This window comes from Varanus komodoensis, unplaced genomic scaffold (genome assembly GCF_004798865.1).
Source record: "Varanus komodoensis strain SLA01 unplaced genomic scaffold, ASM479886v1 scaffold91, whole genome shotgun sequence".
Taxonomy (NCBI): Eukaryota; Metazoa; Chordata; class Lepidosauria; order Squamata; family Varanidae; genus Varanus; species Varanus komodoensis.
Window position 1 is genome coordinate 955,527 of NW_025336610.1, and position 19,637 is coordinate 975,163.

The 19,637-nt window shown below is 59.7% G+C and overlaps 1 protein-coding gene across 3 annotated transcripts in view; it reads left to right on the top strand.

The window, feature by feature from the left end:
• The window catches only part of ARAP1 (ArfGAP with RhoGAP domain, ankyrin repeat and PH domain 1), an 86,071-nt gene that overhangs the window by 23,702 nt on the left and 42,732 nt on the right, over positions 1-19,637 (top strand). For all 3 annotated transcript variants that reach the window (XM_044418543.1, XM_044418542.1, XM_044418544.1), the window contains exons 3-5: positions 10,820-10,944; positions 15,666-15,736; positions 18,886-18,992. In XM_044418543.1, the coding sequence (XP_044274478.1) occupies positions 10,820-10,944; positions 15,666-15,736; positions 18,886-18,992 (303 nt within the window). The remainder of the gene's footprint in view (positions 1-10,819; positions 10,945-15,665; positions 15,737-18,885; positions 18,993-19,637) is intronic.

Sequence of the window (19,637 nt, forward strand, 5' to 3'; positions counted from 1 at the left end):
GGCAGCGTCTCCGCTGCGGGTGAGGAGGAAGGGGGTCCTGCCTCGCCTCGCCTCGCCTCGCCTCGCCTCGCCAGCAGGAAGTAGGACCGGGGTTTTTAGACGAGGGCAGGGCCGTCCCTCCCCGCACAGCACCGGAACTCAGGGCCGTGCAACTGGCAAGCGACAGCCCGCGGTTGCTTCACCGAGCCACGTAATTTGCTGTCACAAGATGGGAGTGATGGCGATAGGCTAAATGCATTATTTTTATTTGCTTTTCTTTCTTCCCGACCGTCAGGGATGGCTTTAAAAGGGGGTGCGGCGGATCCGGGAGGGAGGGAGGGAGGGGGTGCCTGGACTTTCTCTGCAGAGGGAGCCGGGTGGAGCATGGTGCCCAGGCACCGGCTGTGGAGGGGAAACAGAGGAGGGAGGCTAGTCTGTGGGTCAGGGGCTGGAAAACGGGGTGGTTGCTGCCATCTGGAGGGAGTCTGTGGGCAGCAGGGCTGCTTCGTTTTTAATAGAAACGTTCCCGTGCTTTACTGCCCTCCGTCATCAATGGCACACAAGAAATTCCATAGAAAGAGGCCAAGAACTTCACCAATCACAGGCATCAGCATTTGGACCATGTTGCTGTCGCTCAGTTGAGGCCCTGGAGCATGTAAGCTGACCTGGAAAGACCCATTAAGTATTGCAATATGCAGGGTTGTATAAATGAAAGCTGCAGTCTCATGCACCTTTAGGCAAGCCAAGCCTTGCATTTCCCAGGAGTGACCGGTTTTATCGCCTTTTCAGTCTAAACGTCCATAGGAATACGCCTCAAGTAAATCAGTGTAGGCCATAGAGAGACTTCCACTTCTTCTGAAAACAGCAGATTTCCTTATGCTGGTTAATCATGTTTATATAACACTTAATATGGAAATACCTCCATGCGGTTAATATACAAATATTAAAATCACTTTCAAATGCAATATTAAAGCAATTGTAAACTATGGAGAGAGCTTTGGCTATTAGGTAGTGGAGAATTGAAATAAATAAAATAGTTACTGACAAGATTTAGAAGAGGCATTGCAGAATCTGTAAATCACGCATCGAAAAGCAAATGGCATTTTAGGTTTCTCCTCTGGGTAAATTCATTCACGGAAGCCGATGCGTTGTTCTTAGTTGCTCCTCAATCACCCGCTTTTTATCGGTGGCCAGAGGCTCTTTTCGCATGGTCAGAAGCTAGTCCGAAGAGTGCCAACTCTGCTCTGGCCACCCCGTTTCAAGACCCCTGTTCGGTTCGGTCGGGATGGTGCTGATGGAGGAGAGGTGCACCTGCGTGCCGGAGGGCATGCGGAGAGTGCAGTGCTAGGCTAGTCTACTCGGGAGCAAGGCCCAGCAAGCCCAGGGAAGCTTACTCTCTGGAAAGGAGCTTCGAGGTGGGCGTCTGAGCAGGGTCACTGGGCTGCATAACACCCAGCAAAAGCGAGACCAAGCAGTGGCCTCTGGGCACTTTAACCCGGAGATAAAGCAGGCACTCCTTTCCGACGCTGGTCCGCGGTCTTGCACAGGTTTCCCCAGTGAGACTCGCGGGTGCGGAGCCTTTCCTGATGGACGTGGGCCCCTCAGGCCGTCAGCGGGCGGAGAGCCCCCGGCCTGCCCTCACCTCGCCGGCCGGGGGGACGGCTGCATGCTCCCAGGGGCCACCCTGAGCAGGGTGGCCTGCGTCATCCACGGGGTGGCTCGGCCCGGCCCTTCACGTGCCCCCAGAGGACTTCACACAGGCAGCTGCCCGCTGCTTTTGCTGGAAGTGGCGCTGAGGGCTGCGCTGCCGGAGCGGCGCATGGGCGCATTTCTAGGGCAAGGCTGCCCTCTGGTGGTGAAATGCCCGAGCTGCACCCTCTAGCCCGGAACAGCGGTCCTCAGACTTTTTCAGTAGGGGGCCAGTTGGAAGGCCGCGGTGCCCGTCTCGGCCGGTGGGGGGGGTGCCTGGGGGCCCAGGCCAGTGAGGTGCCATTGGGCGTGCGCGAGGCGGCATCGGCCGCATGTGATGGCGGCTTGCTCGCTCACTTGGAGATCTCCCAGCGAGTCCGAACCATCTCCGAGCGAGCGAGCGAGCCGCCACCTCCCCCCCGCGCGGCGAGGCAGCAGCGGTGGCTTGCTCGCCCGGAGACCATCTCCTAGTGAGCAAGCCACTGCCTCCGTGCCCGCGCTGCAAGTGTCCGTGTGGGTGACGAGCGGCGGCGCGGGCCGGATGGGTGGCCATGGTGGGCCGGATCCGTCCCACGGGCCGTAGCTTGAGGACCTGTGGCCTGGAAGCTCGCAGGAGGAGGAGAGGCGGGGAAGGGCGCGTACAGAGAGGTCTTCTCGGGCCAGCGCTAGAGGAGGGATGCGGCCTGTGCGGACGTGGGCACGGAGCCTTGTGTGCCGGAGGCCCCGGTGCAGCTGTGCCCCCTGCCAGGGCCCGTGCCCCATTCTCCCCACGCCGTGCCTCCCTGCCAGCACCCCCTGCTGCCCCCAAAGCAGCGCTGGCTGGCGGAAGGGGTGCCTCGTCCCAGAGGCGGCCCGGCTTCTGCAGGTCGCTGCTTCAGCCCTTTCCTGGCGAGACCGGCCCCACTGCCAGGCTCCCGGAGGGGCCCCCCTTGGTGAGCCCTACGCTGCCTGGGGACACTGCCGCCCTCGGCGTGCTCAGAGGGGCGCCGGCCCCGCAGCGCCCGGGCCCCTCGGCCTCTGCTTGTCCGGGAGCGTTTAATTCGCGGTGCCAGGCCAGGCTGGGTCAGCTGGCGGCCCCTGGCCTCGCTCAGGCCCGCAAGGCGCTTCCGAGGGCAGGAGGGCCGGGGGAGGCGGGAGGCTGCCCTGCATCAGCAGCCTGCTTTGGAGGAAACATCCCTGAGAGGGCGGGTGTCCCACGCTCCTCAGTGCCGGCAGTGGCACCCCCGGGTCTGTGCAGCCCGTGTGAAGGGGCTGTTACGGGGCTCCCCTCCGGCATGGGAGGACCAGGCAGCCAGTCGGTGCTGCAGGACGGAAAGCGCAGGCCCCTTCCTGGTCCTTTCAGGTGGAGAAGGGCGCTCTGCAGGTATGCACTGCTCTGCCAAAGAAGCCGGGTTGGTTTCTCCTGTCCCATCTTCCAGGAAACTCATCGTCAGACTGGAAAATGCCGGCAGTCTGAGCCCTTTCTTGCTCCTGGGAGACAAGGAGCGCCTTGTTCTGTCCTCCGGGAGGGTGCTGTGCTGTGCTGTGCTGGGGGTGGGGGGGGGGGCTCCTTCCAGCGGCTGCACTGCCCCCTTCCCGCCTGTGCTCTGTGCAGCCCTGCCTTTCTGCCCACCCTGAGTCAGATCTATATTTCGGGCTTGCTCAGTCAGCTCTAGTTGGTGGAGGGCAAAACTTTTCAGCCTACATTTTGAAACGGTGGAAAGCTGAGCCTGGCCGGTGTTTTTATCTGGCCTGGATGGCTGCAGAGTTGAAAAAGCCCTTCTGTGCCTCCTGGGCAGGACGCATTTATTCCGTGCAGGTTCTCTCTACGCGGGGAGATGCCCCGGCTGCCCCTGCGAATCCGCCCGCTGCCCCTGTGGCAGACGCCCGGTGGAGGGGCCAGCAGTGCCGCCCACATCAGGAGCAGCACACGGGGAGCTGGGCAGCCTGGGCGGGGGGGGGGGTGAAAGTAATGGAATTCCTGGTCTGCCTGAACCGGGTGCTGGAGGAGAGCCCTCCCCTCCCCGAGCCCACGAGCTCCTCCTCGCTGAATTTCACATCCGGAGCTTCTGGTGGGAGGTGCGGAACGCTTTCGGGTCGATGCTCCTAGGGAGAAATGCGCAAGAGCCGCAAGGACGCAGGTGAAGGGCTGTCGATGGGGGGTGGCCTGCCTCTCCCTTCCCTCTGCGCGGCCCCCCTTGGATTCTGTGCCTGTTCTGAGCTGGCCGGGGAGCCTGGGAGTTGTTGAAAAGGGCAGTGCTGCGGTGTGACCCAATGGGGGAAGTTTGTGTGTGTGTGTGTCCCTTGCCCCGTTCTAGTTCTTCCACTGAGTATGAGCTGATGGGGGGGGGGTGGCTTGGGACAGGGCTCACAGAGGCTCTGAATTGCCCGCTGGGGGGTGCCCGGCCTTGCACCCCAATGGCCGCTCCCTGCCGAGGCGCTTCCTTTCGGTTCTCTGGTGCTTGTGGGTCTGAGCCCTCCCTGCATTTTCTTTCGCAGCTTGCAGATTTAAGAGTTCTTGGAACTGTTGAATTTCCTGATTGTTTCTTAAGGTGGCTTTTATCTGTATCTATGCAACTATATCTATATCTTAATTTTTGCATCTGTATTTTAACTCCAGTGGCTGTATTTGTGTGCCTTGTTGACTGAGCTGCTGGGAGTGTATCTTGAGCACGTCGGAAGAGCCCTGGGCCTGGAGCGGTCCGGTGTGGGTCAGACGTGGGTCCAGCTAGTCCGGCCTCTGGCCTGCGCAGGGGCTAGTCTGCTGCTTCAGTGGGAAGCAGAGGAGGGCAAGAGCATCCATGTTCCCCAGCAGCCGGTCTATGGAGGTGGACTGCCCTGGATACTGGGGGTCATATCTTGCCATCAGGGCCGGCCTCCCTGGACAGCCTTCTCTTTTACAGATTGGGTCTTTCCCCTTTTGCAGTCCTCCAAGCTGGTGGCCACTGTGACACCGTATGGTAGCCGGTTCTGTCGTTTTCCCCCTGTGCTGTGTGAAGAACTCCTTCTGATCTGCAAGGAGCGTGCGTTCATACGCCCAAGAAACGCACAGCACACGTCCCTCTAATAATTTGCATTCTGCAAGGGGTCACTTGCCTGCTGCAGCGAAGCCCTTGCACGAAAATGCTTCTCCTTTGGAACCCTTTGCAGAGAAAGAGCTTGGCCTTGCTATTCTGCCACATGACTTCTAGGTGGCACCATGGTATAGTGGAATAGCACAAGTGGATACTAGTGAAATATGTGTTCTTTCACTTCCAGAGTTAATGGCCATGCTTTTCTTGCGCTAAAGGCCTTGTTGGAAGCGCTGATTGGAATAGAAGAGAAATGGAACGAAAGAACTTAGCAAGGCACTTCCGTGTAACCTGAAGTGCCTGATCCCGTCTAATCTTGGAAGCTCAGCAGGGTCAGCTGGTTGAAATGTGGATGGGAGACTTAAATGTTGTGAACTGCCCAGAGAGTTTTGGCCGAGGGTGGTTTAGAACTGCACTGTAATAATCAGGAACCGGTAAATAACCTTGACTAGGGAATGATGGATGCATGGTAGGCGTCATGTGTAGAAACGTTCTGTGTATTGCCCCGGTATCAGGACAGTAATGGCTCAGCAGGCCAGTTGCTGGGGAACATGGGCGGGAAGGGCGGTGGCATTTGGGCTCCCTGTGGGCGCAGCTGGTTGGGCGAAGTAGGCGCAGAGGCCGGACGGAACGGGCCTTTTGCCTGACCCAAGGCCTCTTCTGGTGGCCGGGTCCGAAAGGGCCTTCCTGGGTTGGTCTTGGGGCTCCTGGCCTGTGGGCAGGGAGGGCCGCCTTGTGCGAGGGAGGGGCCTCGTTGCCCACTCCTCCCTCCCGCAGGCCACTTTGGCCCCTGGAGAAGGGGCTTCCGAGGGCTGGGGGACCCTTGGTGGAGCGGCCGCTGGAGGAGGAGGGTCACCCAGGCTGGGGCAGGGCTCCTGGCGGGAGCTGGGCAGCCTCCTCTGGCGTGCGTGGGCCAGATCCTGCGTGCATGTGACAGTCTGGCAGGCTGGGGGCCTCCTGGCTGCTCCCTCCACCTTTTCCACCTCGCCATTCCCTCTGCCTTTGCTTTTCTCCTTCGCTCTGTTCAGAGCTCCGGCACGCAGGTCCCACCCAGTTTCTGGACTGACGTTGCCTGCACCCCGCTGCTTCCCCAACTCCGCACCCCCCAGAGGTGGTGCGAGGTGGTGGCACGAAGCCACACCTCGCCTTCTGGGGGGCAGCTGGCGTGTCGCAGTGGGAACGGGATTCCAGTCCTACGGATTCGGTCCTAAGGGGAATTCATTCAGTCCCCAAGTCAATGCGAATGTGGCGAGTGTTGCACCGCCGTACGAACGGAAACCGACTTGCAACCCCTTTGCAACTCGCACCCATCTGAATCTGTGCTATGGTTTTCCGGTCAAAAATGCATGTACTAAAGAAAATAACGCCTACCCCTGCATTACATCGGGGAAACGAGCGCAAGCGTTGGAAGAGGTGTGTGCAGAAACTGTTGTGGGTTTTCATCTCCGTGTGAAAACCTGCAGCACTGAAGACTGGAAAACCTCCCTAAGCTGGAGATGAACCGGAGTGAAGATTTGAACGCTGCGGAACGGAGAGGGCCCCAGGCACATTCACGGCGCCCGTGCGGATGCTCGCCTCCCTTCCCGGGGCATGTCCCGGCCGGTCACGAAGGGGTTGCCAGTTGCTGGCGGAGCTCTCTCCGCCCCGCGGGGCATCGGCGTGGCGCCGCCCTGGGCACGGGGGGGGGGGGGAGAGGAGGCGGCCGGCGCGCGGAGCAGGGCCGCTGCCCTTTGTGTGAGGTAGGGACGGCTGAGGGCTTGTCTCCATAGAGACCAGTGCTGAGGAATGAGGCCGCCGCCGCCGCCCGGGGAGAAGGGGGCCTCCGGCTGGCTGCGCTGCGCCCCTTCGGCTCGGGCCCGCCACTCCCACCGCCCCTCCAGCCTCGCCGGACGCCGGCCAGGGAGCTGCTGATGCGAAAGACGCTGGAGAGCCGAGCCTCTGGGATCCGGCTCCCCCGCCCCGCCGGGAAGTCGCAGCCAGGAGTTGTGCTCTGGCCTTGAAGGTGACCCCAAGCGCCGGATCCCAGCCCTGGGAGCTGTGCAGCCGCGTGGAGCCGATCCGATCCGTGGCGGCGTTCCAGGGCGCTCCTTCCTGGGCCTCATGTGCCTTTCCCCTCTCTTTGCTTTTGGCGCGGTTCCATGTTTCGCCAAGGAGTGAGAGCAACAGCCAGAGTTGGCACTTTTCGTCCAGTTTGGGTGCTCGGATGTGGCCATGGGTCGTCCCAGCACATTCCAGACGTTCCTGGGAGCCTTCCTGCTCTCTCCTTTCCTTTCGTTTTTGTAAAGCTGTTTGCATTATGTAGGGATCGGCCTCACTTTGGAGACTCTGCAGTGAAGAATTGCTTTGTCTTCTAGCCCTTCTAGATGCCCTTATGTGCCCCTGAGCGGCACTTTAGCGCTTGGGGTTCTCCGTCTGTTTTGCACACTCGCTCCTTGCGGTTGTGGTGAGACTCTGCTGTAGTTTCCCACATCTCACTGCACCGAGAACACTGCATGTTTTGACTGCAGCGCCAAAACCGCGGCTGGTCGTTTAATGGGCCAGGTGCTGAAGTCAGCATGGATCAGATTCTGGTATGCTTGAAACGATCGGCTGTTCAGGGAGTGAGGAATGTCTAGCAGAGTTTGTTTGGCTGCTGGGGCTGATTTGGCCTTCGCTGTGTCTGGGAATCCGTGTGTTCACGGCAGGGTTCATTCCAACGTGCATTTCCGAGCGCAGCGGAGGGTTGTCTCCTCCTCTCCCCCTTCGTATTGGGAAGCCATGAGAGAAGTGTGCATGCAACAGCTTTTCACAACCGGGTTGTCCTGGGGTGTGCATCCCAGCTGGCATGCAGAGGAATTAACGCCGGGGCCACTGGGGCCGGAGGGACAGGGTTAGGGTTAGGGTTGGGGGAGCCCTTAATGCAGACCCTGCTGTGCCACGAACACAACGGGGGGTTCAGGTGAGGCCTTCTCTGCCATCCAAGAACAAATACGAGAACAGAGCGACGTGGCAGGGCTGTAGCCTAGAAAGGAGCGGGAAAGGGCGGGACTCCGGCCATCTGGGACCTGCTTTAAAGAGCCCTTTGCTGTTGCCAAACGTCCGGATTCTGGATTCCAAGAGACATCGAGGCAGGAGACCTTTCGGGACCCTTCTATAATTGAAAAGCAAGATTCCGTTTTCACGGCCATATATGCTATATGTGTGTTTTTGGAAGTGATTGTTCCTTTTGTCCCAGCTGCTCTGCCTTTGCTTCCTTCTGGATTTCCTGTTGTGCGGGGGGGGGGGGGGGGCACGGGCAGTGGAGTGGCCCGAAGTGGAAAAGCAGGTTTTGGGCAAGTGGAGAAGGAGAGCCCCGGGGGTTCTTTGAAGTCTGCACTTTCTGTATGCAGCAGGTTGTCTGCTGAGGGCCGTTCTGGAGACGCTGCTGCAGTTTGGCAGTCGCAAGACGCGCGGCCTGGTCGAGTTTGTCATGTGGAGGCGAGCAAATGCAGTGCGAAAGGGCAGAGGTCGCGGAAAGGGGTTTCTTCTGCAGCACTGGAGTCCCAGAAAGATGCTGGGGGTGGGCAGCTGCCCCGAAGCCGTGGCTTGGAGGCCTGGGTTCCTCTGAGCGGCCGCGGCTTGGCAGGGCATCTGCCCCACCGTGGGATCGGCTGTCTGGGCCTCGAGATCCGGCTGCGCTTCTCCGGCCACGACTCCTGCCCCTCTGCCGCCCCGTCCCGCGATGGCCGGAACAGGAAGGCTTCCCAAGCTGACCGCGGCCCGTGGCAAAGTGGCCGCGAAGAGGGGGCCTCGTGCAGTGGCTCTGAAGGGCCGCACCGTCTCCAGCTGCATTTGGCAGCGTTTGCCGTCCGGGGGGGCAGCCAGGCGGGATGGGGGGAAGCAGTGCCGTGTCCCTCCTGATCCCCGGGCGCAAAGCCATTCCACGGTCCGCTTGAAAAGGTGCCACCTCCCCTGCATGAGAGCAGCCGGGAGCGCTGTCACCCGAAGGCCGAGCCCCAGTTTGGCAAGGTTGCCGGGCCCGCGTTCCGGCGCTGGGCCAGGCCAGAGGTGACATGCTCTGGCCTGGATACCCCTGTAGCTGCGTCCTTTAGCGGAAAGCTCATATTGCCAGAGGAGGAAACCTGGAGGGGCTTCTGCCTATTTGTTTAATGTCTGTATTGTCCTGTTGCTGGAGCCCTCTGGGCACTTTATGGGGAAGAATGTTAGAAGAAGGAAGTGCCAGGAAGCCATGGGGCGAGTGGAGGGGCAGCGTGGCTTCTCCACCCCTCTCCTGGGGAGGATGTGGAAGCGCTGCTGCGCCCGTGTGGCTGTGCAGGCGCATTTCCCAGCTGGGCCTCCCGGTTTCTCCTGAAAGGTGATGCAGGGATCAGTGATGTCTCGGCGGCCAGAGCTGTGGCTTCTCATTTTGGATGCACCCCTTGCCTGCCTCTTGACTGTTCCCCAAGTGAGCATGCCAAGTCCCTTTGCTAAGCTGCAGCGGTGTGGGCCCACAGCCGGAGGGGTGATCTCATGTGGAAATGGGGCAGGGCTTGGACTTGATGGCCTTACATGCCCCTTCTGGATTCCACGGGGGGTGGCTGAGGCCCCATCGGTGCGGGTGTTCAAGGGCAGGCTGGCCGTGCACATGGTGGGCATGTTGTGAGCGGAGCCGGCTGCAGCCAGGGGTCAGACTAGATGGCCCGGGAGGCCCCTTCTGGCTCGTGCTGTTTCTCTGTTTTATTCTGCTCTGCTCTGCTCAGCTCTGTTCACAGGGACAATCAGATCACAGCCTTTTATCTCCTGTTATCTGGAGACTTGGCTGACTGATCATTCTGAGCTGCAGAAAATGCACCCAGCATTTTCGGAGACGCTTGGCCTGTCTGTTTCAAAACCGGTCCCAAGACTGTGCCATGGTTCAAATTAACACTGGAGTCTACCATTTCCAAAATTTGGGCCGGGGGGATGCATGCTGGAGGGCTGTGCTCGCGCACACGTGCGCCTAGGATTTGGGCCGGTTTGGTAGCCCTTCTTGAGCTCATGCCGCTCTGCTTTGGACTCCGGCCTTGGGGACCCTCTGGAGCTGGACTGCTCCCTTCGCAAGGAGCGGCTTTAGACCAAATGGGAAAGAGAACTGCAGTGGGGTTTCTTTGCTCCCGGGGTGTTCCGCCATTGCGCCTGGAGCATAAGCACATCAGCCCGCTTCGCGCATGGAGAGTGGAGGGCAGTGAGGGGGAAGCAGCGGTGAAGGAGGAGGCCGAAGCCTGTTCTGTTCTCGGGCTAAACCGGACCAGCGCCGCTGCTGGGGACCGCGAGTGGCGGTGGGGGCAGGGGTGGGCATCGGCGGCACACGGCCGTGGCCCGGTGCTGGGCCTGGGCTCCGTCCTTCTTGGGCCAGGACTTGGGGAGCTGCTGCTGCTGGGCCGGGGGCCCTGTGCCATTTCCCCCGCCGTTCTGTGCTCCCGAAGGGTGACATTTGCTCTGATCCATGAAGGGGCAGCTGGAGTGAGACGGGCCTGCTGAGGCCAGAGCCTGCTTCACTGAGGTATTTTTACCCAGTGCCTTACCTCAACAGCTCCGGGGTGCTACCATATAATCCGTAAAAATGAGGGAATGAGGGTCAGTCTAAAAGACGCAGCACGTGAGGGAAAGCGGATGCGGAAGGAAGAGGAAAGAGAACCAAGAACCGCATCTTGCTGGAGGGCCACGGCCTTCTTCCACTGGTGCTCTCCAGCTGTGCTGGACTGCAATTCCCATCCATCCAATAGTGTGGGCTAGCTGGGGATGGTAGGGCATGTAGCTCCAAATACCTGGAGCTGGGAGAAGGCTGAATTAAAGTCTGTACTGCAAAGAGAGGCTGGCGGCTGGGTTGCCTCCAGAGGCCTAGAAACCGGAGTGGTCATCGTGACGGCTGGCTGTTTGGGACGGTGGCTGCAGTCTCCCCTTTGCCTTGGATGCCAAGTGGGCAAATTGGAGGCTGGAAGCAGCTGGAAGGGCTGCAGCTGGGCATGGCCGCTGACGCTGCGGCTGCGTCTGGTGCTCCTGCCGGTCGGGCTCGCTGTGGGTCTCGCCTGGGTGAGGGCAGGTGAGGCTCAGTCAGGGCAGGAGACGTGGTCTCCAGAGGTGACCTCTGCTTCCCCTTGCAGTTCTCCTGCGAAGGACGAGGCCCGCGACCCGGAGGAGCCGCCCGCCGCGCCGCCCGCCCTCCTTCCCCGCCTGAAGCTGCCGGAGCCGCACAGCAAGCCCCCGCTGCTCGCCCAGCCGCAGTTCGGTGAGTGTCCGCACTTTCAGGGCCGTGGGGGGGGGAGTAGAGCGGCAGCGGTTGTGGCGAGTGCTGGAAATCTGCCGCCGTCTCCAGTTTCCTTGTCCAGCTTTTGAAAGTGGAACATGAGAGTTGGACTGTATGGGATCGCAGAGCTGGAAGGGGTCAGCCTGGCCATCCGGTCCAACCCACTGCTTGATGCCGGGCTCTGGGTTCAAGCACTCCTAGCCACTGGCTGTCCAGCTGCATCTTGAACGCCTCCAGTGTGGGAGAGCGCACCGCTTCCCTAGCTTGTACTGCTCAGACAGCCAGGACATTTCTCCTGATACCTCGCCAGAACCTGGCCTTCCTGCCACGTGAGCCCGTTATTCCGTGTCCTGCGCTCTGGGATGACAGAGAAGGGATCCTGGCCCTCGTCTTTGGGGCAGCCTTTCAAGAGCAGACTGAGCCTTTCCCCTCAGTCTACTGTTCTCCAGGCTGAACAGGCCCAGTTCTCGCCATCTCTCCTCAGAGGGCTTTGTCTGCAGTCCTTGTTGCCCTCCTCTGAACCCCTTCCAGCTGGTCCGCATCTTTCTTAAACGCTCGTGCCCAGTTTTATTTGTTACTTTTGTGAGCCGTCTCGAGGCTATGTAGCAAGGGGACGGCATATAAAAACTTTAAATAAATAAAATAAAATAAGCTGCACGCAGTGCCCAGGGGAGGCCTCGCCAGTGCCTAGTCGAGGGGAGCTGCCACTTCACGGGATTTGGAAGTGATGCCTCTGTTCATGCAGCCTAAAGAGCATTTGCCCTTTCTGCAGCCGCATCACCTTGCTGGCTCCTAGTCAGCTTGTGATCTGCAACAACTCCGAGATCCTGCAAGTATCGTTGAGCCAAATAGCCCCCATCTTGTTAGAATGCATCTGGTCTCTTTTTCCTGGGTGCAGATCTGGCATTTGTCCCTCCTGAATTTCATTCTGTTGCTTTCAGCCCGGTGCTCCGACCTGCCAAGAGCACTTGATTTTGTTTGTGTTGTCCGGGGCATCAGCTTTCCCACCCAGTTTTGCATCATCTGCAGCTTTGATGATTGTTCTGTGCACTACTCATCAAAACCATTGATGAAAGCCCTGCGGGGCCCCACTGGTGACCTCCCCCAGTCTGAGAAGGTGCCCTTGACGAGCACGTGCGGCTCTGACTCCGCGGCCAAGTGAGGATCCACCGGATCGTGGTTCCATTTAGCCCACTATTACTGAGTTTCCACATTGACTACTTTTTGTTCTGCTTCAGAAATTACCCAAGAGTTGTTGTCAGACCGACTGGCCTGTTTTCCCCAGGATCGCCTTCTTCCTTTCCTGAAGACAGGGACAAGGTCGCCAGCGGGACAGCCCTCCGAGAGGGAAGGCTCAGCTGGGGGTCCTGTGCTCAGCTGGGGGTCGGACCCGGAGGCCCCGGGCCCCTTGCAACACCAGCACTCCGTGACTCTGTGATGAGCCCCTCTCTCGCCCTCCGGCGCGTCCCCGTCCGTCGCCAAGACTTCCGCCGGCTCCTTCGTGACCCTGAGATGAACGATGTCCCTCGGGGCCCTCGGGATTGGGGCTCACGCAGCCCAGTGAGGCGATCCTTGGCGCTTTGCCCGCCAGTCTTGGGCTGCCGTCGCGCCCGCCGGTTGTCCTTGCCCTTCGTCGGGAAGCTTGTGGTCCTTCTTTGGGGAGAAGATGGAGCCACGGCGGGGGCTGAGCACTCCCGCCTCTTCCCTGTCGTCTGCTGGCGTTTTGCACGCACGCCGAGCCGCCGAGCCCCCATATCTTTCCTCTGCCTTTGAATTTAGGCATATCTGAAGAAGGCTTTTTTGCTGCTGTTCGCCATCTCTCACTGGCCCCTATTCTTTCCTAGTGTTAGCCTTCCTGATAGGGTGGATTTGATTTAAATCAAATCAATTTAAATTACGATATAAATCACTAGTCTATAAGACTGAATTTAAATCAAGCTTTTCTACATGATTTGCATGCCTGCCTGCCTTGCCCATCGGTAGAACGTCATTAAAATATTCCCAAAATTGATAAAAGATAGTGATTGAAAAAAATAATTGATTTTTAAGATTTAAATTGGATTTTTTAAAATGTTTTTTGAGAAAAAAGTATCTAAAATAGTTTCCTATTTTAAGATACATTGTAGTCTAAAGGTTATTCATCATGAAATAAGGATTAGTTTTAATTATGTGGCATGGGGCTGTATCTTCGTGCAATGTTTACATTTTTTGGTAAACAAATTCCATTAATCCATTCTGTATGTCATGCTCTTCCAGAAGCTTCTGTAAGATTACTGGGCTATTTTTCTATCTAGAAGATACTATCACAGATGCCTGTTTTTACAGTTTTCAAAACTGTGTGTGTCTGCAGAGATTACAGGCCTCTTCTTCACGGCAAAGATGTTATAAGAGAAACATACAGAATTGAAAAATAGACATTAATCCAGTTGTTCCCTTGCACATCTGTGCACACAGAACCAACCCCTCACCTCTTAAGTGCTAAGCTTCAAAAACTGCAGTGAGTAGAAAAAGGTTCTTGGGAGTGGAATAGCTCTGCAGACGAAGCCAAGTGTAAGGAGGGCGGTCAAGCAGGAAAATGGGAGTGACCCTTTACATTAAAAAAAATATTCAAATTAAAGATGCATTTTAATTAAAAAATTGTACCTACCCTGTGTTTTGACGCCATCCCTGCAGTACTGTGCTCCCCCTCCCCCCCCCCCCCCTTTGTAGCCTGGTCTCCTCCTCCTCCTCCTCCTCCTCCTCCTCCTCATACATGCCCTTTTTGTTATCAGACTCTCTCTAAGCTTTTAATGTGGCCACATGGGCTTCTGTTGTCTCTCCCCCCCCACTTTTCCTTGTGGTAATTGTGCCTTTGGAATCTCCTTTTTAAAAGACTCCCGCCCCTCTTGAATTCATGAGAGTCGCTTGCCATGGGACTTCGCTCATCCTTGTTCTGCTTTTATTAAAGTGGGCTTTCCCAAAATCCAGCGTGTCTCTGCTCTTGGCTTCTGCTCCCTTTAGGATCAAGGGTTTGACTGAATTTGTCTCCTGGCAAATGTCAAGGAAATTGCACCCTTGGCTTACCCTGCACTGTGTCTCCTTGAAACACCGACTGATCGCTTCTCCTTGGCTGGGGGGTCGGTCCCAGGCCCCAACCACCATGCCTCTCTTCCTCTTCGCTCCATCCATTTTAATCCAGGCGCTCTCATGGGGCTGCTAAGCGCAGCCCCCTGCATTTCTGGGCAGAGATGTGTATCTTTCCACCTCCCTTTCCATTCCTTCCGTTCTCGAGCAGGTTGTTCACTTGTTGAATTCCAGGGCATCCTCCCTCCAAGTCTGGATTCTGGATTCCCACAGTTTGGGTGTTAGCATGCAGATGTTCCTGCTCCGGCTTTCGGTTGCGTGGAGCTGCTCCCCCAATGTGGTGCATAACCTTTGCCCGTGGCTGCGCCTGGGTGCGCGTCTCCTTTCTCTGTGGGATTCTGCTTAAACCCCTCCTGAAGAGTTCCGGGGCTGTGGCCAAGCACTTCCCCCAGGGGCAGCCTGTCCCTCGCCAGCGGCCCGTCTTCCAGGAGGCCCACCCTTGGTCCCAGAAGCCGCACCTCTCATGCTGGTGCCGCCTTGGCAGCCAGACATTGCTATGGAGAGCTTTGCTTTCCCTGCTGTTCCCCTTCCGGGAACTGGAGGGACTGAAGAGGAGACTTTCTGGGCCCCAAAGCGCTTGCGTTCCCTTCCCAAAGCTTCAGCGTTCCCTTCCAAGCTCCGCTCGGTGGTGCCATTTGTTCGCAGGGTATGAGGAGGGGGGCTTGTGAGCCCTGGCAGCCCCCAGCCACTCCTCTGGCCCGTCCTCCAGGGAGAGAGCGTGCCCGGCGCGCCCACAGGTCTCCAAGGCAGACGTGGGTTCCCATCCCACACAGCGGGAGCCCCCCATGGCTCTGTCCTCCTCTCTCCCACATGGGGGACATTGAGAAAGAACCGGGCGGCCCCCCGAGTGGGACGGTTGCCCCAACAGCCTCCCTGGCCCCTTACAGCTCGACCACTCTGGGACCCTGTGCTCTCGCAGGGGACCCCCCCCCCGCTGGGTTCCCAGTGGAGAAAGCGGAATGCAGCGAGGACCAGTGTCCTGGCTGGGAAGGATGAGAGCTGCCATCTAAAACCTCTGGAGGGGGCCAGTGCGGGAGAGGCTGGGCTCACTGTTACCAAAAGCATTTTGGTTAAAAAGACATTGCCTTGATTGGACAATGCAACAAAGACGAATGTTAATTCTTTTTCGATGTAAGAGTTTATAGAAACTTCAGGGACCAGTGTGATCCTAGCAGGGGCCTTGCGCTTGGCTCCCGGGGGGATTGAATGCATTTAAAAATGGCATTTTATGTTGTTTTACTGTTCTCTATTATTTACATTGTCTTTTATTGATTTTATTAATTGTACACGCAGGGAGCTTCGGAGACTAGGTGATAAAGAAACCGGGCTGCGGTGGGGAGCGGGGGGCGGGCGAGGGACTGGGAGTCAGGCCCAGGGTCTGGCTCTCGCTCGGCCATGGAGGCGGCCAGGTGGCTCTGTGCACTGCTGGGGTGCAGAGCCGGGGGGGCCCCTGCCGCCTTGGGAGGCCGCTGCCGCCCGGGGATCGGACCCTGGCCTCGGCGCACCCACGCCTCGGCGCAGCGCCAGCCACCCTTGGCTGCTCATGGTGATTCCCGGCCCTGTTCCTTGTGTCCCTGCAGACGATTCGGATTACGAGGATGTCCCGCCCGATGAGAGGATAGCGTCTCCTGCCGGAGAGATGAGTGACCAGGTGGGTTCCGGGTGCCCCCGCGGCCTCGGCTGGGGAGGCAGGTGCTGCCGTTGCCCCCCTGTGCCGAGGGGAGCACAGGCTTGGTGTGTCGTCCCCAGGCACGGTTTGGACAGAGTGCTTGGTTATCCTGGCCTGTCCCACAACTCTGGCTGTGCTGGCTGGGGATGCTGTGAGTTGTAATCCGACCCAGCGGCAGGGGAGCAGGTTGGGACGCCCGATGCGTTCCAACAGGTGGGACGCCTCAGCGCACGTCTTGCTGGCCGGCGGGGAGCCCTTTCGCCCTGCGGGACGCCGAACGGGAGAGTGAAGGACACCGCCGGTTGATGTGATGCTGAAAGATCAGTCGCATCCCAACTCGGTGCCTGAAATGCGGAGGGGGAATGGGGTCACACCGGGGTCCCGTGTCCACAGAGGCGCTTTCCCTTCGCCTGGAACCTGCTTCGGTGTGATTCAGTTCAATTCGGGGCTGCGCCTCCAGCGCCTGCCTCTTGGCCAGTGGCCCGAACTGCCGTCCCGTCCCGTCCCGTCCCAGCATGGCATTTCCCGGCGGGGGGGCGGGAGAAAGCGCCTCCGCCTGCGGCCAGCCAGCCTCCATTCACTGGCCCTCTGTGGAGAGGCCGCCAGCGCAGCGACGGAGCTCCTGCCTCGCGTGCGGGGGTCCCGCGGTGATCCCAGCAGCGTCCCAGCGGGGCCAGAAGGAGCGCTGCCGGGGAGCCTGGAGCGCCGTGGCTGCCGGTCAGGGTTGGCAGTGCCAGGCCGGATGGGTCTTCGGATAAGGCAGCTTCCGCTTCCGTCATTCTTAGGTTCCCCACATCCCTTTGAGGTGCGAAGAAGAGATGGGGAGGGGGGTGCCCCTCTGGGGGAGCCCCGTGGGCTCGGGTTGCGGGTTAAGTGCATGGCAGCATCAGGGCCCATCCGCTGTGGCATTGTGTTCACGCGGGGTGCCGCGGGCAAGACGGGGGTGCGACCGCCCCTTCCCGCCCGTGCGGTCTGAGCTCGTGGCCTCTGGCTTGCCCAGTTCCCCTTTGAAAGTCTGCCCTGTTGCCGAACCTTCTAGAACTGGGACGAAGCGTCCCCAGAGCTCTGGGCATCTCCTCCTGCCCCCGGCCCTCCCTCCAGCGACCCTGAAGAGGCCGTGGATCGCCCGGCTGCATTCGGGTCGCTCTGCGCCAGCCCAGCCCCCGTGAGCGACGAGCGAGCGAGCGAGCGGTCTCCTCTCGCCGTGCTGGCGTGGCTGAAGGGGAAATGAGCGGCTGGGTTCTCAGAAAGCGCTCCGCTCGGTGGTTCCTACGGCTATAAATAGTGGGGTCTGTTTCGGAGCAGCTTCCTGTTGGCGGTGCCTGCGAGACGTGGGGGGAGCCAGGGCTCTGCCGCCCGGAGGGGGCTCCAGCTGCGTCGGGACCCTCCGGAACGCCCTGCCCTGGCCTGCACGCCGGGCCGGAGGGGAGTTTTGCCGCCGTTCCTGCCGGCTTGCGTGCGTTGCCTGTGGCAGTTTGGCAAGGCTGCAACCTTGAGCCAGCGGCAGATTCAGCGGAAACGCGTGCATTGCTAGGCCAAGGTGCCTCCCCCACCGCCCTGGGTGGGAAGGCTTTGCAGAGCCGTTCCGTGTTTTTGGCACCCGCGCTTCTGAAGGCACGGCTGCCCGGCTGGGGCGCTGCAGAGGAGCAGCCTTCGCTTTCCTTCCCACGGGGGAAATGCCTCTTTGGGGATGTGCCTGCTGTGACAACCCTGCGTAGCGTAACGGAAGCTGCACCCCACAAATGGCGTCCCCCCTTCAGAGCGAGGGCTTCATCGGTCGGCGCAGCGAGGTACGCGGCCTCAGTTGGTCGGATGATCGATCGAAACGCGACGCATTGCTCGTCTGAGAACGCCTCGCCAGGCCTGGGGCACTCCAGATGTGTCGGACTGCCCATCACTTCCGGGCCGTGCCTTGGATGATGGGGGTTGTAGTCCAACACGTCTGGAGGGCCCCAGTTTGGGGGAAGACTGAGCAACCGCTGTGAAGAATTTTGTCCCGGTGGGAAAAAGCAGGAGCCGCAGAGTCCTGCTCGGCACCCTTGCCCCGAAGGAGACCCGGCCTCTGAGCTCCTGCAGAAGGGCAGCTCACGCTTTCCCACCCTCTGGGATTTAGAGTCGTGCAAAAGAGTGGGGAAGCGGGAGGGGTCCCTCCAGAGACCCTAAGGGGCTTGCCACGAGGGGGGCGACCCACTGGCCCCCTCCTTTTCTCGGGCAAAGGTCACCTGTGGTTCGGGCTTCCTGTGGCGGCTCACCTTTGGAAAGTTGTCAAGACGGAGCAGAATCGCGGAGGGAGCTCCAGGCGGCCCCCCTCGGCCAGCGCCTGCGTTGGGTCCCTGCTGCATTTGACGGCCGGGACCTGCCCTGCACCAGTCCAGTTGCGGAAGGCAAGGGAGAGAAATATTTCCGTATGTGCCCCCCCGCCCCCTGAGATCGGCAGCAGAGGCCCTCCTCCGGGAGCCCTCCGAGAGAGCCATCAGGAGGCACAGTACCCAGGGGAGGGCAGTGGCGCCCCGACTGTGGAACGCGCTCCCCAGGGAGGTCCGCCTGGCGCTGTCGTTATTTGTTTTTCAGCGCCAGCCTAAGACCTTTTTATTTAAACGCTGTTTTAACAACTTTTAAAATCATCTATAGGTTTTAATGTGCAGCCAGGGTGAATCTGGATTTTATGTGTACTATTTGAATTTTGTTTGTTTATTTTATGTAAGCCATGGGACGGCATACAAAAACTCTAAATCAAGCAGGCAATCAAGCAATCAGGCAAGCACTCGCTTGGGCTGCCACCACCAGGCTCAGGGGGGCTGTCTGGGCGCCCTCTGCCCCTCCTCGGACTGCCCCCTTGGCACCTTTTAGCCAGGCGCATGGCTTCCCAGAGCAACGGTGGCTCTACGGAGTCCCTAGATGGGAAGCTGCCGGCGCTTTCCCGGTGGACCGCGGCCCCGCTGGAGCCCGCCTGGAGGAGAGCATCGCTGTCGCGGCTCCGTGTCCCCAGAGGTCCCGGCCCGGGGAAGCAGCTGGGCAGGCGCCTTCCCGCACGTGGAAGGCTGCTGGTGCAGGCACCCTGCGCAGGGTCCAGGGCCTGGGGATGCGGCCGGCCTGCAGACCCCGCGCTTGAACACGCCTTCTCTCCGCAGGAGCCGGCGGGCACCACGCCAGAGGTCCGGCGCTCGGTTCGCTTCAGCAGCCTTTTCAGCGAGGAGGAGCTGATTGAGGATTACTTCAGGGCGGAATCCCCCCCCAGGTGCGCCCGGTTCTTCCTCCTCGGTACCCGTGGGCGCGGACCCGGAAAATTCCTCATGTCCAGGAAGGTTCTGGGGTGGCTCGTGACCGGAGGGCGAGAGACGAGTGAATTGGGGAGACGAGCGACACTTTGCGTGCGAGTTCTGCCGTTGCACCTCCGGTCTGCCAGTTTTTATCTTCCAAGCAGGCTGAGTGGTGTGTTCGGAAACCTTAATAGAGAGGGGTGCTTATGCCGCCCCCCCCCCCGACTTGGCCTCCCCCAGCTGCCATTTCGAAGGCTGCTTTTCCCCAGACCAGATCCTGGGCAGGGTCCAGCCAGCCCGGAACTGTTCCCATCAGCATTCCGGAATTTCAAGGCACGGCTTTCCCAGCCTCGCCAGGCGCTGCTGCTGGAGACGGAGCCGGGGCGTTCTGCCTGCAAGGAGGTGCTCTCCGTAGAGCCGCGTCCCCCCAGTTCTCTGGGGGGGGGGTGCAGGGAAATGGGTGTCTGTGTCTCCTCCCCCTTTGCAGCCATGAGGAGCTTGCAGGAGTGTGGCTTATTCAGACAAGGTCGGCCGGCAGAAGGGGGGAAGGCCTCCCCACACTCTGGAGTGGCAGGGGACACCTGGGCCGGCCCCCCCCCCCCCCCCCCCCCCCCCCCCCCCCC